This window comes from Rattus norvegicus, chromosome 9, assembly GCF_021556685.1.
Source record: "Rattus norvegicus strain SHRSP/BbbUtx chromosome 9, alternate assembly SHRSP_T2T, whole genome shotgun sequence".
Lineage (NCBI taxonomy): Eukaryota > Metazoa > Chordata > Mammalia > Rodentia > Muridae > Rattus > Rattus norvegicus.
In genome coordinates, this window is record NC_141542.1 from 76,961,060 (window position 1) to 76,973,998 (window position 12,939).

The 12,939-nt window shown below is 42.0% G+C and overlaps 1 protein-coding gene across 3 annotated transcripts in view; it reads left to right on the forward strand.

Moving 5' to 3' along the window:
• Cyp20a1 (cytochrome P450, family 20, subfamily a, polypeptide 1) overlaps positions 1-12,161 on the forward strand; it is a 49,286-nt gene extending 37,125 nt beyond the window's left edge. For all 3 annotated transcript variants that reach the window (XM_087566231.1, XM_087566232.1, NM_199401.1), the window contains 5 exon segments: positions 1,779-1,899; positions 5,110-5,221; positions 7,320-7,384; positions 11,230-11,319; positions 11,464-12,161. In XM_087566231.1, the coding sequence (XP_087422357.1) occupies positions 1,779-1,899; positions 5,110-5,221; positions 7,320-7,384; positions 11,230-11,319; positions 11,464-11,614 (539 nt within the window). In that variant the 3' untranslated portion in view covers positions 11,615-12,161.
• The last annotated feature ends 778 nt before the right edge of the window (positions 12,162-12,939 follow it).

Sequence of the window (12,939 nt, forward strand, 5' to 3'; positions counted from 1 at the left end):
TTTCCAGTCATATGTTTTGCATTTTAAAACAACCACCACCCACACATTCACACACACACACACACACACACACACACACACACACACCCCCCTACCACCAACAATGATTGAAATTATTAGGCATTTATACATACACATATGTTTTATTAGTTTTAAGTGATAGTGGAATCAGCTGGACATATGGGTGACCACTCTGCAAATCTTTACTGAATCCTTTCAGTAGTATATAGAAACATATCATAAACTTTTACCGCATATTTTAATATATATTTTAAATTACATATGTTTACATATCATTTGTGAAATAGAAATGCCAAGCTACTCTACGTTGTGGTGTACACCTTTAGTCCCTATACTTGGGAGGCAGAGGCAGGTGGATCTCTGGGAGTTTAAGGCCAGCCTAGTCTACAGAACAAGGTCTAGGACAGCCATGGTGTGTAGGGAAAGTTAAGGACATAGCCAGTTACTCTTGAATAATTAATTGATTTTTAGAGTTAATAACTGAATCAAACAGACGTTTTTAAAAGGTTAACTTGGGGTTTTGTAATTGTAGCTTTTAACACTTGCCTTGCACACACAAGGCCTTAGTTTGATCACCAGCACTGTAGTAATAATAATTAATGATGATGATGATGATGATAAGTTAATTTGAGTCATTCCTTACTCTAGAAGAGCAAGGTAATTGTATAAGGTGAAGTAAACAATAGCTATACACGGTTCAGAGCGGCTGGGATTGGGATAGAAAGGCTGGAACTGTAGCTACTGTTGCTTACCATATCCTAGGGAGAGGATGTAGCTTAGGCAGCATAGCTACTTTTTTTCCTCTGCTCTGTGCTCCATTTACCTTGTAAAAATAATTCATCAGCCAGCTGAAACCAGGCCTGAGCCATGAGCCAGTGACCCTCGGGCTTGGATGTCTGAGTAGTTATTAAAGTGCAGATGGCAGCCAGTGAGATGGCTCAGAGGCTAAAGGCTCTGGCCACCAAGCTGCTGACCTGAATCCAGTCCCAGGAATCCACATAGTGGAAGGAGAAAATGGAGTCTTACAGGTCATGAACTCCACAGGCATATCAACATGCTTATACACACACACACACACACGAACACACACACACACACACATTCCACATACATACACCATACACACACACATAGATACATAGAAAATAGAGTAATAAATACAATTAAAGTTGTTATTGTTGTTTTTTTAGATAGTGCAGGTGAGTGGCCCTTACCCCAACCTGGAGATTCAGACTCTCTGGACATTACAGCACCAATAAACTCTCAGGTGGTTTGGGGAGCCAATAGCCAGAGCAATAATTAATTATTAAAAGTCTAAAAATATTTAATGTTGTTGTCTATGCAAATCTCCCACTCCTTTGATTTGAAGGAATCATTTCATTGGCGCTTCTGAGGAGAGAAGCTGATGAGGTCAGGTTTTTAGCTCGTGCAACTGAAACAGAGCTCCCGCATTCAGCCCTCCCCTCCCTGTCTGGTCTTGCTAACCCTAGGTAGGATGTGTGAGTCTGTGAGTTTCCTGTCAGGCTGCAGAAGGCTGGTGTCTTGATAGCTCTGTGTAGTTTGCCATCTTCTATACATATTTGTGTTCTGTTTGAAGAAACTCAAATTCTGTAAATAATTTCATTTTCATTTTTAGTAACATTTATGTACCATGGCATGGTGAGGGTGTGTGGAAGGGGTAGATTTTTTTTTTTTATTTTATACCTAAAAATTATGCAGTAGCTATTTTCTTTATTACTAATATACTTTTTCTGTAGTGTGTACCTGGGCCATTCACTTCCTAACAACAGCTGAAGAAGTTCAGAAGAAGCTACACAAGGAGGTAGACCACGTTTTGGGGAAGGGTCCTATTACTTCAGAGAAAATCGAGCAGCTCAGGTAAGATTACAACGAAAGGAAAAAAATCATTAAAAGGCAAACATCGGGTGGTTTATTTATAACATAAAGCTTATGCTAGTATGTAGGAAAGGTATGTAGGATCTTAAATTATTTCTATATATTTACAACAGAATAGAATCTAAAAATATTTACATAGATCTACATAGATTTTCATTTGTTTCCATTTATTTTTTTAAAAATAATTTAGCCAGGCATAGTGGTACACATCTTTAATTCCAGCACTTGAGAGGCAGGAGAGACAGGGATCTGTGAGTCCCAGACCAGCCTGGTCTACATAGTCAATTCTAGGACAGCCAGAACTCCATAGTGAGATCCTATCTTGTTAAAAAAAAAAAAAAAAAAAAAAAGGCTAAAATGTATATGCATCTGTGTCTGTGCGAGTGTTTGTGCACATGCATGTGTGTGCCTGCGGGGACCAGAAGAGGGAGTTGCGTCCCTTGGAGCTGGAGTTGCTGGTAGTTGTGAGGTGCACAGCCTGGCTGAGCAGCAAGCACTGCTTTTAAAGGCAAAGTCCTCCTGAGTGCTGGGATCACAATGACACACACCACACTTTAATTACAGATTTTTTTTTTTTCCGGAGCTGATGACCGAACCCAGGGCCTTGTGCTTGCTAGGCAAGCGCTCTACCACTGAGCTAAATCCCCAACCCCTTTTAATTACAGATTTTAATGGACAATTTAATCTCATGTCTAAAATCATAAAAGTAGTTCTGGGAGCTGGAGAGATGGCTCAGCAGTTAAGAGCACTGGCTGCTCCTCCAAGGGACCCAGGTTTGATTTTCGGAACCCACGTGTGGCTCACAATGATCTGTAACTGCAGTATTCAGGGATCCAGTGCCCTCCTCTGGCCTCTATAGTCAGTATACACTGATGTGGTGCATAGATGTACATGCAAACAATACCTACACAAAATACTAAATTTAAAATCAAGACTATGGGGGCTGGGGATTTGCCTCAGTGGTAGAGCGCTTACCTAGGAAGCGCAAAGCCCTGGGTTTGGTCCCCAGCTCAAAAAAAAAAAAAAAAAAACAAAACTCTACAATAAAATCAAGACTATGCACCTATTGTGCCACATTAAAACAATAAAGTCACTTTAGGTAACCTGTCAGTTATCCTATAAATAGTAGCAATGTGGTCAAGCATGTGGACATAGGAATTCGTGTCAGAAGCCATCCAGGAAAGGCTATGGCAAGCAATTGAGTTGTGGAGAGATGGCCCACTGTTTTGCATGACTGTGATGGGTGAACTCTGAGATGCAAGGTCCTCAGAGACTTCATCCCAGGATTGCTGATATCCCTTTCCTGTCACTATTACAATGCCTAATGATTCCAGGGCATCAACTCACCCTATTGGACAAATTCCCTGCCAATCAACATGAAGATGAACTTTCATGAATTAATGCTAGATAAATTAATTATAGCATTCCTGATTTGATTCAAATAATCTTAAGAAAAAAGTTTAAGGAGATGGTCATAGTTGTTTTGCCAGAAAGATATAATAAAGAATCAAGAATAGAATGTGTCCCCTCCTCATGGAATAGTAAGTAAAGGTTGCATAATAAGGAATACAATGAATTTTCATAAGTGCACTAGAAGAGAAAGAAATAGGCTTGGAACAGATATGCGCTCAAGGGAAAACATTCGTTCTAGGTCAGGTCCAAGGATGAAGCCACAGGTGTGTACTATAATAAAGCAGTGCCATGAAAAACTGTGGCTTTGAACTTATAATGAGTTTATAGAGTGAAACACTGCTTTGAACTTACTATCAACTTCCTTCTGTAACTCCTTTTTGTGTAACATTGTACCTACAAAGTAATTGTATAAAGAACTTTTGTCTAAGAAGGTATAAAAAGGCTGAGAGAAGAAATAAAGTGTGGCTTTTGGGGCTCTGCTAGATCCACCAAATGTATATATGTATATGTCTGTCTGTCTATGTCAATGTACATACATACATGTGTAGGTATATGTGTATGTATGTATGTAAGTATACATGAACACTTGTAGAGTTGATGAAACAGGTGGTAGAACCCATCCAAAGTGTGTGTTATGTGTTTATGTATATGCTTGACTTTCTCTCTTTCTTCCTTTTCTTTTCTCTTTGTCTCACGAAGAGTTAACAACCTCCAAGCCTCTTACCTGGCCTGCTAGGGGTCCCTGAGCCAAGAGAAAACAGCTCAAATAACTAAGCTTTTTTTTTCTTAGTCTTCCACCCACCCCCTCTGCTATCAGCAGGAGTTAAATTGCCAGAAGCCAGTGGCTTAACAGCCAAGAGTTAAAGAAAGTAGAAATTGCCACACTAAGCAGCTTTTGGCCACACAATGGCTGCAGAAGCAGCTAAGGCAATCAGCTTTGGCTATGAGCGCCCCCCCCCAATACCTCTTCCCCACCCCATTGCCTGCCTCAGTACCTGGGTGCCCTGTTGGATCCTGGTAAATATAAAACAGCAAAGGCACACTGGGAAATGCCATGGTAGACCTTTATAATGTTAAGCATACACCCAGCCTCTCTCTACATGACTTAAATTCCTCAAGACCTGTGCAGATGTGAGTAGCTGTATATTGCAAACACACAAGAGCTGGAAGCAGTCTAGATGTTTACCAACTGGTAGAAAAATTAGCAAATTGTAATATTGCCATACCAAGGAAGGCTCTAGTTAATAGAAAAACAGGGTCAGTACATACAGCCACATAGAAAAACTTCGTTAATTAATTGAAAGAGACAAAGTGCAAAGACCTCTGTACCACACGGTTTCACGGATCTGAAACTCTAGAAAAGGGGGCATTAATGCCATGGAAGGCCTTGCCGCTTACTTCTCTCCCACCCATTCACTGAATTGCTACTGGGTCTGTGGCTGCACACTGGAGTCACTTGGCCAGTTTAATAGACAGGTACCGACCTGGAAGCAGTCTCAGACCATCCTACAGTCTCTGGGCATCAGAGAAAACCCTGAGTTTTGTCTTAATCAAATGTCCACAAAAAGAAAAGGAAATTACCCAGATCCCAGGAACTGCAGTTACAGACTGAGGAACTACATTTGGTCCTGGAACCCAAACCTGGGTCCTCTGAAAGCCATCAGTGTTCTGAAGCTCTGACTCATCTCTCCAGCCTCCTCATGTGGGTTTTGACCGTTCTGCAATTGCTTGCCATGTTTATTGACATCACATCTGTTTGTTTGTTTATTTTAAAAACAGATATTGCCAGCAAGTACTTTGTGAAACCGTTCGGACTGCCAAACTAACTCCAGTTTCTGCCCAGCTTCAAGATATCGAAGGAAAAGTGGGTCCATTCATTATTCCTAAGGAGGTAGGAAGGGTTTGGTATATTTAACCCAGTTCGTCCCCAACTACTTTGGTATGTGCTTTTATTTTTATTCCTTTTAATTGAAAATAATGTTTTCCATACGATATACTCCAGTCACAATTTCCTCCCCTCATCTGCTCCCATGTCCTTCCCAGTCCTTCCAATTCCCTGGTCTTCCTTTTCTCACAGAAAACAAACTGGCAAATAAGGAAGCGAACAAGTCAGAATAAATAAACAAACAGCTCAAAGGTAAAGCACAAAAATCCACATTCACAACACAGACACAGACACAGACACACAAACCAAACAATAAAAACACAGATTGGAAACCATGATATACAAACTAAAGACCAGAAAGTTAAAAAAAATGCCAGAACAAAGCATTTTGCAATAAGGAGCACCAAAGTTCTCATGCACTCATTGTGTGGCGGCCATCACTGGATCCCAGCCCTCCGGCTGTATAGCGGTGTCTTCTGTGGTAGAGTGTGTGGGTTTCTGTTAGCTCTCCTCCTCTGTCTGTTCTGCTGTGGATAGTCTGTGTTTTTGTGCAATTGTGTGTGTGATTGTTGTGCTGAGTGTGCATGACCATGTATACGAATTTATCTAGAAACTCAATTTAACAGCTGGTAAGAATACTCAGCAGATAACACACCTGCTGGTCAAGGCTGGCAACCTGAGTTTAATTCCCCGAACTCATATAAAGGCGGAAGGAGAGAACTGACGCCAACGAGTTGAACCCTTATCCCACACATGTGCCACAGGACACCCATAATCACACCTGCATATCCCACAGTAATGATAAATACTTCTTGAAATTAGGTGTTAATATGAAATTTTAAAATTAATTTTAAAATTAATTTTATTTATTAAATTTATTTAATTAATTCTATTGAGCATATAATAGAACTGGCACTTGATGGAGATCCAATTCATTTGAACAGCTATATAGTGTTCTGCTGTGTGTGCAGTCTCTCTAGTGAAGATTTAGACTGACATTCTCTTTCTATCATTACAAATCGTACAGCTGAATAGGTATTGGCTAATGCCTTAGACATGGAGTTTTGGAAGCTGGGCATGGTGGTGCATGTTTATAATTCCAGTACTTGAGAGCCTGAGGTCAGAGGATTGCCATAGGTTTGAAGACATCCTGCAATACATCCTGTGTTAGAGGTCAGCCTGGGCTACATAGCAAGGAAATGGAATGTTTGGATTGAAAGGCATGTGTTACAAATAGGGAATGAAGTTAGCTCAGGTAGAGCTGTTGACCTACTGGGTGCAAGGTCCTAGTTTAGAGCCTCAGCACTAACAAATGAGTTATTTAATTAATAATTAAATCTTGTAAAAGGTGATTTATACTTTACTAGTAAGGATAGTAATCCTTTTCAGAGTTAGGGATGTGTGTGACTGAGTGATAATTTCCTAGCTTGCACAGAGGTCAGTCCTTAGCACAAAAGCTAACTAACTAATCAACTAAGTAACTGAATCATAAAATCCATTTAAGACTGAGGGTATAGTTCAGTGAGCCCCTGAGTTTGATTCCTATCACAAAATAAATAAATAAATAAATAAATAAATAAATAAATAATTTTTCCTCTCCAGTTCCTCACCACTTTGGACTCACGAGTCTTCTGCATATTTTATGAATCATATGTGAATCATCTCATTGTTTCATTTGCTTCTTCCTGATCATTAGAAAGATGGAATGGCTTTTCATCCGTGCATTAGCAGTTTGCTTTTCTCTTGAATTCTGTCTTTGAACGCCCGCTCTTCTCAGCCTCTTCTTCTTCCTAGTGAGCTGTCTGTGTGTCACTCGGCCGGCCGGCGGCTGTGTAGCGAGTGGTTATCATCCTCTTCCACTGATGCTCACGGTCATTTTCAGGTTTTTAATTTCACAGTTAAGTCTGGCTTTTCCTCTATGGCCTCCAGCTCTTGTGTGGCATGCATGCGAAGTCTACTTGCCTAGAAGATATGGCTTGCTCTGTCGTCGTAAGGTCACCAAGATGGTGGCTACTGCTGATCTTGTCACTTTGCAAGTAGACACACTTTCAGGTGACTTGTTGTGTTTGTTGCGCTCGATTAATTGAACTGTTTTGTGTTTTAGACGCTCGTCCTTTATGCCCTCGGAGTGGTTCTTCAGGACGCCAGCACTTGGCCATCACCACACAAGTATGAAATGGTGCTATGTCTTTACGATTGCTGGTTTCTATGTGTGCGCATATTTTGTTCCCTTTCTGATGTATGTGCTAGTGCCATGAGGTGGGGAAGCACCCCACCCTGTCTTCTTTGTTGCTTTCCTTTCATCGTCTCCTTCCTCTATCCACCCATTTTCCTCCTCTCCCCCACCTCCTTTATCTATTTATTCTTTTTTTTTTTTCTTTTTTCTTTTTTTCCGGAGCTGGGGACCGAACCCAGGACCTTGCGCTTGCTAGGCAAGCGCTCTACCACTGAGCTAAATCCCCAACCCCTTATCTATTTATTCTTAAGGCAAGACCTTGCTAGCCTTGAACTCATGCTAGCCTTGAACTTATGATCCCCCGGCCTCAGCCTTCCAAATGCTGAATTATCAGACATGTTAGAGTATCTATTTTGATTTTTGGTTTTATCTCTTTTATTATCACTTGTGTCTCATAATCCATATAGTTATCTGATTCTATAACTGTCCTTTAGTCTTGATACATTTTTTAGAAAAGAAGATGTCGCTTATACAGCTCTTTCATAGGATCTAGAAATTGTGCTGGGTGTCCCGTGTGCGGTGGGAGAGCAAAGCGGAGTCAGCAAAGCCACAGGGTGGTGGGCCTGGATTTACCACCCTGGGAAAAGATGCATGGAGATGCAAATCCCAAGGGAAGGTCTGCTGGTGTAGCCTCGCTCCAAGGACGGGCATGCAAATTCATTTGTTGGTGCTGAGGCTCTAAACCAGGACCTTGCACACAGAGTGAAGGGGGTGGGTTGACTTTTCCCTCCTGAAATTTGATGCCTTTGAGATTCGTGTAAATTACAACATGTTTTTTTCATGGTGGAGTAATATTCCATTAAATGGAGTTTGTATGCCATCAACCTACAGAAGAATATTGGGTTAATATTAGTTTTTAATATTACAAACGAAGCCACTATGAACATTTGTGCTATTTTTGTTTGAACCAGTATTTTGTATTTTTTATAAATGCCTAAGACTATAACTTTACATATTTGTTAAGAACAAAATAAGAAGTCGGAATACTCATGGGCCTGGTGGTGTGTGTCGTCTATAATCTTATCATTTTGGAAGTAATAAGGTAGGAGGATTGTGAGTTGGAGTCTAGCCTGGGCTACATCAGGAGGGCTTGTCTCAGAAGGAAAGGAGAGAAGAACAGGAAAGAAAACAATAATCTTCGGACTCAGCTCCTTTGGCTCCAGTATTGGGTCATTTCACCCAGGAATATGTTGCTCCCCACGGAACAAGCTTGCTGCCTCAGCCCTTTGAGCAGAAAGGGAATAATTCCCATGTCTCAGGTGTGGACAAGCACAAAGTGATAATTGGTACAGTACTTAGCAAAGCACCTACTGGGTAACAAGTATTGACCAATTTGTGTGTACAGCACTCAAGGCCAGGTGCTATGCTAAACATTTTGCTTTTTTTTTTTTTTTGCTTGTTTTTAATTTAATTAAAATATAAATACATTTTCTTCTCCCTCTCCTGTCTTCTATCCCTCCGCTGTCTTCCTCTTCTGTGACCTTTGTTGCTGCACATGAAAATCAAAGAATCAGCACAAACACAGCCTGCAGCGTCCATCCTGGGCTGCCTGCATGAACACGTTTCTTTTTTTTTTTTTTTTTTTTTTTTGGTTCTTTTTTTCAGAGCTGGGGACCGAACCCAGGGCCTTGTGCTTCCTAGGCAAGCGCTCTACCACTGAGCTAAATCCCCAACCCCCATGGACATGTTTCTAATGCCTGCTCTGGGTGTTGGACAGAGAACTCATCCCCAGAGCAGACTAATTCTTCCACTTGCAGCAGTTGATATTTCCTTGGTCTCATGTGGCAGTGGGGCCTGGTGATGGGTTCCCTATCTTGGGAAGGTCAACTGTCAGAATTGGTCAGGGCTTGTCAGGCAGCTATGTTGTAGAGATTTCACTGCAGACTTCCTGGTCCTCTGATACAAATCATTTTTGTTTTTTTTACCTGATCCTACTTAAGTCTCCCAGAGTCCAGTGAGCTGAGCGCTCTACAGATGGAGAGATTGGCTAGAAAGGTTGCATTTACACAGCTTTGACAATAGAGACAGAACCCCAACATCTGACCACTGTTGGCCTTCAAGTCTTTTAATTGCACACACCACCCAAGACCATCTATAAGTCAGATTAATGCAACAAATATGACTTCTGGCATATTGCAAATGCTGACGTTTTAATAATTTGCAACATTGCTCTTAAATGTGCTCACTAGAATCTCAATACAAGCTAGGCAGTAGTGGTGTATGCCTTTTTTTGAACCTTTTATTCTTTGTGAATTTCACATCATGCACTCTGCTCCCACTCATCTCCCCGTTCCTTCATATCCACCCTCCATCCTTCCAACCTCCCCCTCAAAAGAAAATGAGAGAGAGAGAGAGAGAGAGAATCTAGTTGTGGAAGTTTCAGTGTGTCTCTCAGTATACCCTTTGTCCAAACATCTTTGCTTACAGATGTTCATTTCAGTGAGTTGTTGGTCTGGTTCGAGGCTCTGGGTTCTGCCACACTTATCAATACTGGATCCTTACCTGGCCTCTTCTTGGCTATCCTGTTGTTGCCCTATGTCATGGAGATCCTTCAGCTTTGGATCTGTAGGACTGGTCCCTTCATGTACTTCAGCAGATCATAGAAGGGTAGATGTTAGGGTGGGCCAACTCAAAGCCCTGGATTCAAGCCTGGGTAATAGCTGAGTTGGTCAGCCCATCAGCTTCTCTGAACCCACCTATATCACCAGGGCAAGCTCTGTGGCACTGCCCCAGCTAGCTCACCCAAGTGCCACAGCTGGTGATGTCTGCGGGGGTTGGAGAGGGGGATTTCTCTCTCACCCATGGGTAGCACACACCTTTAATCCCAGAAGTCTGGAGGCAGAAGCAGGTGGATCTCTGAGTTTGAGGCCAGCCTGGTCTACAGAGTGAGTTCCAGGGTAATCAGGGTTACCTAGAGAAACCCTGTCTCAAACGAAACAAAACAAAACAAAACAAAACAAAACAAAACAAAACGGTGTCCGCCTGCCCTACACCTGTTTCCTGTATATTGGATGGACAGGTGTCCTCCTGCCCTACACCTGTTTCCTGTGTATTGGAAGGATAGGTGTCCACCTGCCCTACACCTGTTTCCTATGTCTTGGAATGACAGGTGTCCACCTGCCATACACCTGTTTCCTGTGTATTAAAAGGACAGGTGTCCACCTGCCCCACACCTGTTTCCTGTGTTTTGGAAGGACAGGTGTCTACCTGCCCCACTAGCATGTGTCCATGCTCCTCTTTCCTAACTCAGTGTAGATCTTTTAAAAAACATCTAATTAAAAGGAACTTACATGTGTTCTTTTTAATGTTTCTATTTCTCCAGGCATGTTTGACAAGGCAAGTCTAAAGTTAAAAGACCTTTCTTAACCTCTTAATATCTTTCACTTATAATAGGTATGGATACAGTATAAATTACAAATGATATTTCAGGGCTTGAATCCCTAATTTTAATAGTGGAACAATGTGAAGTCATTACTTACATGTTGATCTGGTGGTCTGGATTTTATTCAGATATTATCTGGTATTTGACTCATCCTTGTGTTTCATGAAGGCTGGATCTCTGGCTCTGAAGAATTTTTTCTTTTTTCTTTTTTATCATTTAGAGGTAACATGCATAAACAGCAAGAGATTAAGCATCTTCTGTGTGGTCGATGGTTTGGAAGCACAGTAAACTATAATGTGACTGCAGAAGATATAAACTCTTACAACCATGCATTTAATGTTGATGTATAAGGCATAGGTGGATCTGTCTTGTGGTGACCTCGAATTTTCCGTGTAGGTTTGATCCAGACCGCTTTGCTGACGAGCCAGTGATGAAAGTGTTTTCTTCTCTTGGCTTCTCAGGCACATGGGAATGTCCAGAACTGAGGTAAATGACAAGATGGCGTTGGGGAATGAAGGATGGCATGCCCATCTGCTCGGAATTAGATGCTCTCTTAATGAGGCCAAGCTCTATAATTCTTAATGTCAACTTTTTAACCCTTCGTAACCAGTTGGCTCTCTTCCGGACCAGGTTTGCTTACGTGGTGACCACAGTGCTTGTGAGTGTGTTGCTGAAGAAGCTACATCTGCTTGCTGTAGACAGACAAGTTTTTGAAATGAAGTATGAACTGGTCACGTCCTGCAGGGAGGAAGCTTGGATCACTGTCTCCGAAAGACACTAGACGTTTATGCACTTAAAGTCTGTTAAGAATATGAAGGGAAATGCCCAGTTAGAATGTGCTGAGTTCCTTTATAAACCCAGTATCCTTTTGTGATATAAATTTGGATTTTTATATGTCAAAATTTCTTAATGTATGATATATGTTTATACTTATATTGACAACTTTAATAGGAAAGTTTGATTTTCTTTTAATTTGCATCATCATCTAAGCCATTTTTTAATTTTTATTATTATTGGGGGGCAATGGCTTTTGAGACGGGGTTTCTCTGTATAGCCCTGGCTACTCTGGAACTCACTCTTTAGACCAAGCTGGCCTCAAACTCACAGAGAGCCACCTGCCCCTGCCTCCAGAGTGCTGGGATCAAAGTCATGTGCCACCACCTCCTGGCTAAGCCATTTTTTAAACTTGATGTTCTTAGTTTGATCTCGCAGATGAGTAATCTTAGAGAAGTCTTTTGTGCAAGCTGGAGAATCACGTTTTCTGGATATTCATAAAAGAGAAACACAATGTTGCTTTTCGCATTTCTAATAAATCACCTATCATTCTATTTGGAGGGTTGTTTTTGTTTTCTAGCATTAATGCGTCTTAACCGTCCTCGTTAGGCTTTAGTGCGACCCTAGGCATTCTGTCTAGCACCTGCTCTCACGTTACTGAGCAGTCAGCTAAAGGCTCGCAGGCGGCTCAGCATGTCAGTCAGCTCAGAATCACTGGGGAGCAGCACGGTTGCTTCTGAATGTTTCAGAGCCAGTGCCCCTCGTATGTGACAAACTGTGTTTTTCTGGAAATCTCACACTACTATGATAAATTCTGCTGTTCGTGCAGAGAAACAGAATTCCCAAGTTGGGAATTAACTACGATGTCATAAGAACACAAAATGAACGCTTTAGTAAGAAAGAGTAAGGCAGGAGTCAAAACCACACCCAAAGCGAGATTGGGGAGAAGAAAACAGATGGCTGTAGAAATTGTAAGCCGGCTCTCTGCTCCCAAACCCCGTGGGAGAGAGACCTCACCGCCTGGTCAGGTGGGCACTCCTGAGGCTGCAGAGTGGAGGAGACCACCAACACTGCCCACCCCTGCCCACATCCCTGGCCCAAGAGGAAACTGTATAAGGCCTCTGGGTTCCCGTAGGGGAGGGCCCAGGAGCGGCAGGACCCCTGCGCCTGAGACACCGCCGGAACCTGAAGGAAACAGACCGGATAAACAGTTCTCTGCACCCAAATCCCGTGGGAGGGAGAGCTAAACCTACAGAGAGGCAGACACGCCTGGGAAACCAGAAGAGACTGCACTCTGCGCACATCCAGACGCCAGAGGAAAACGCCAAACGC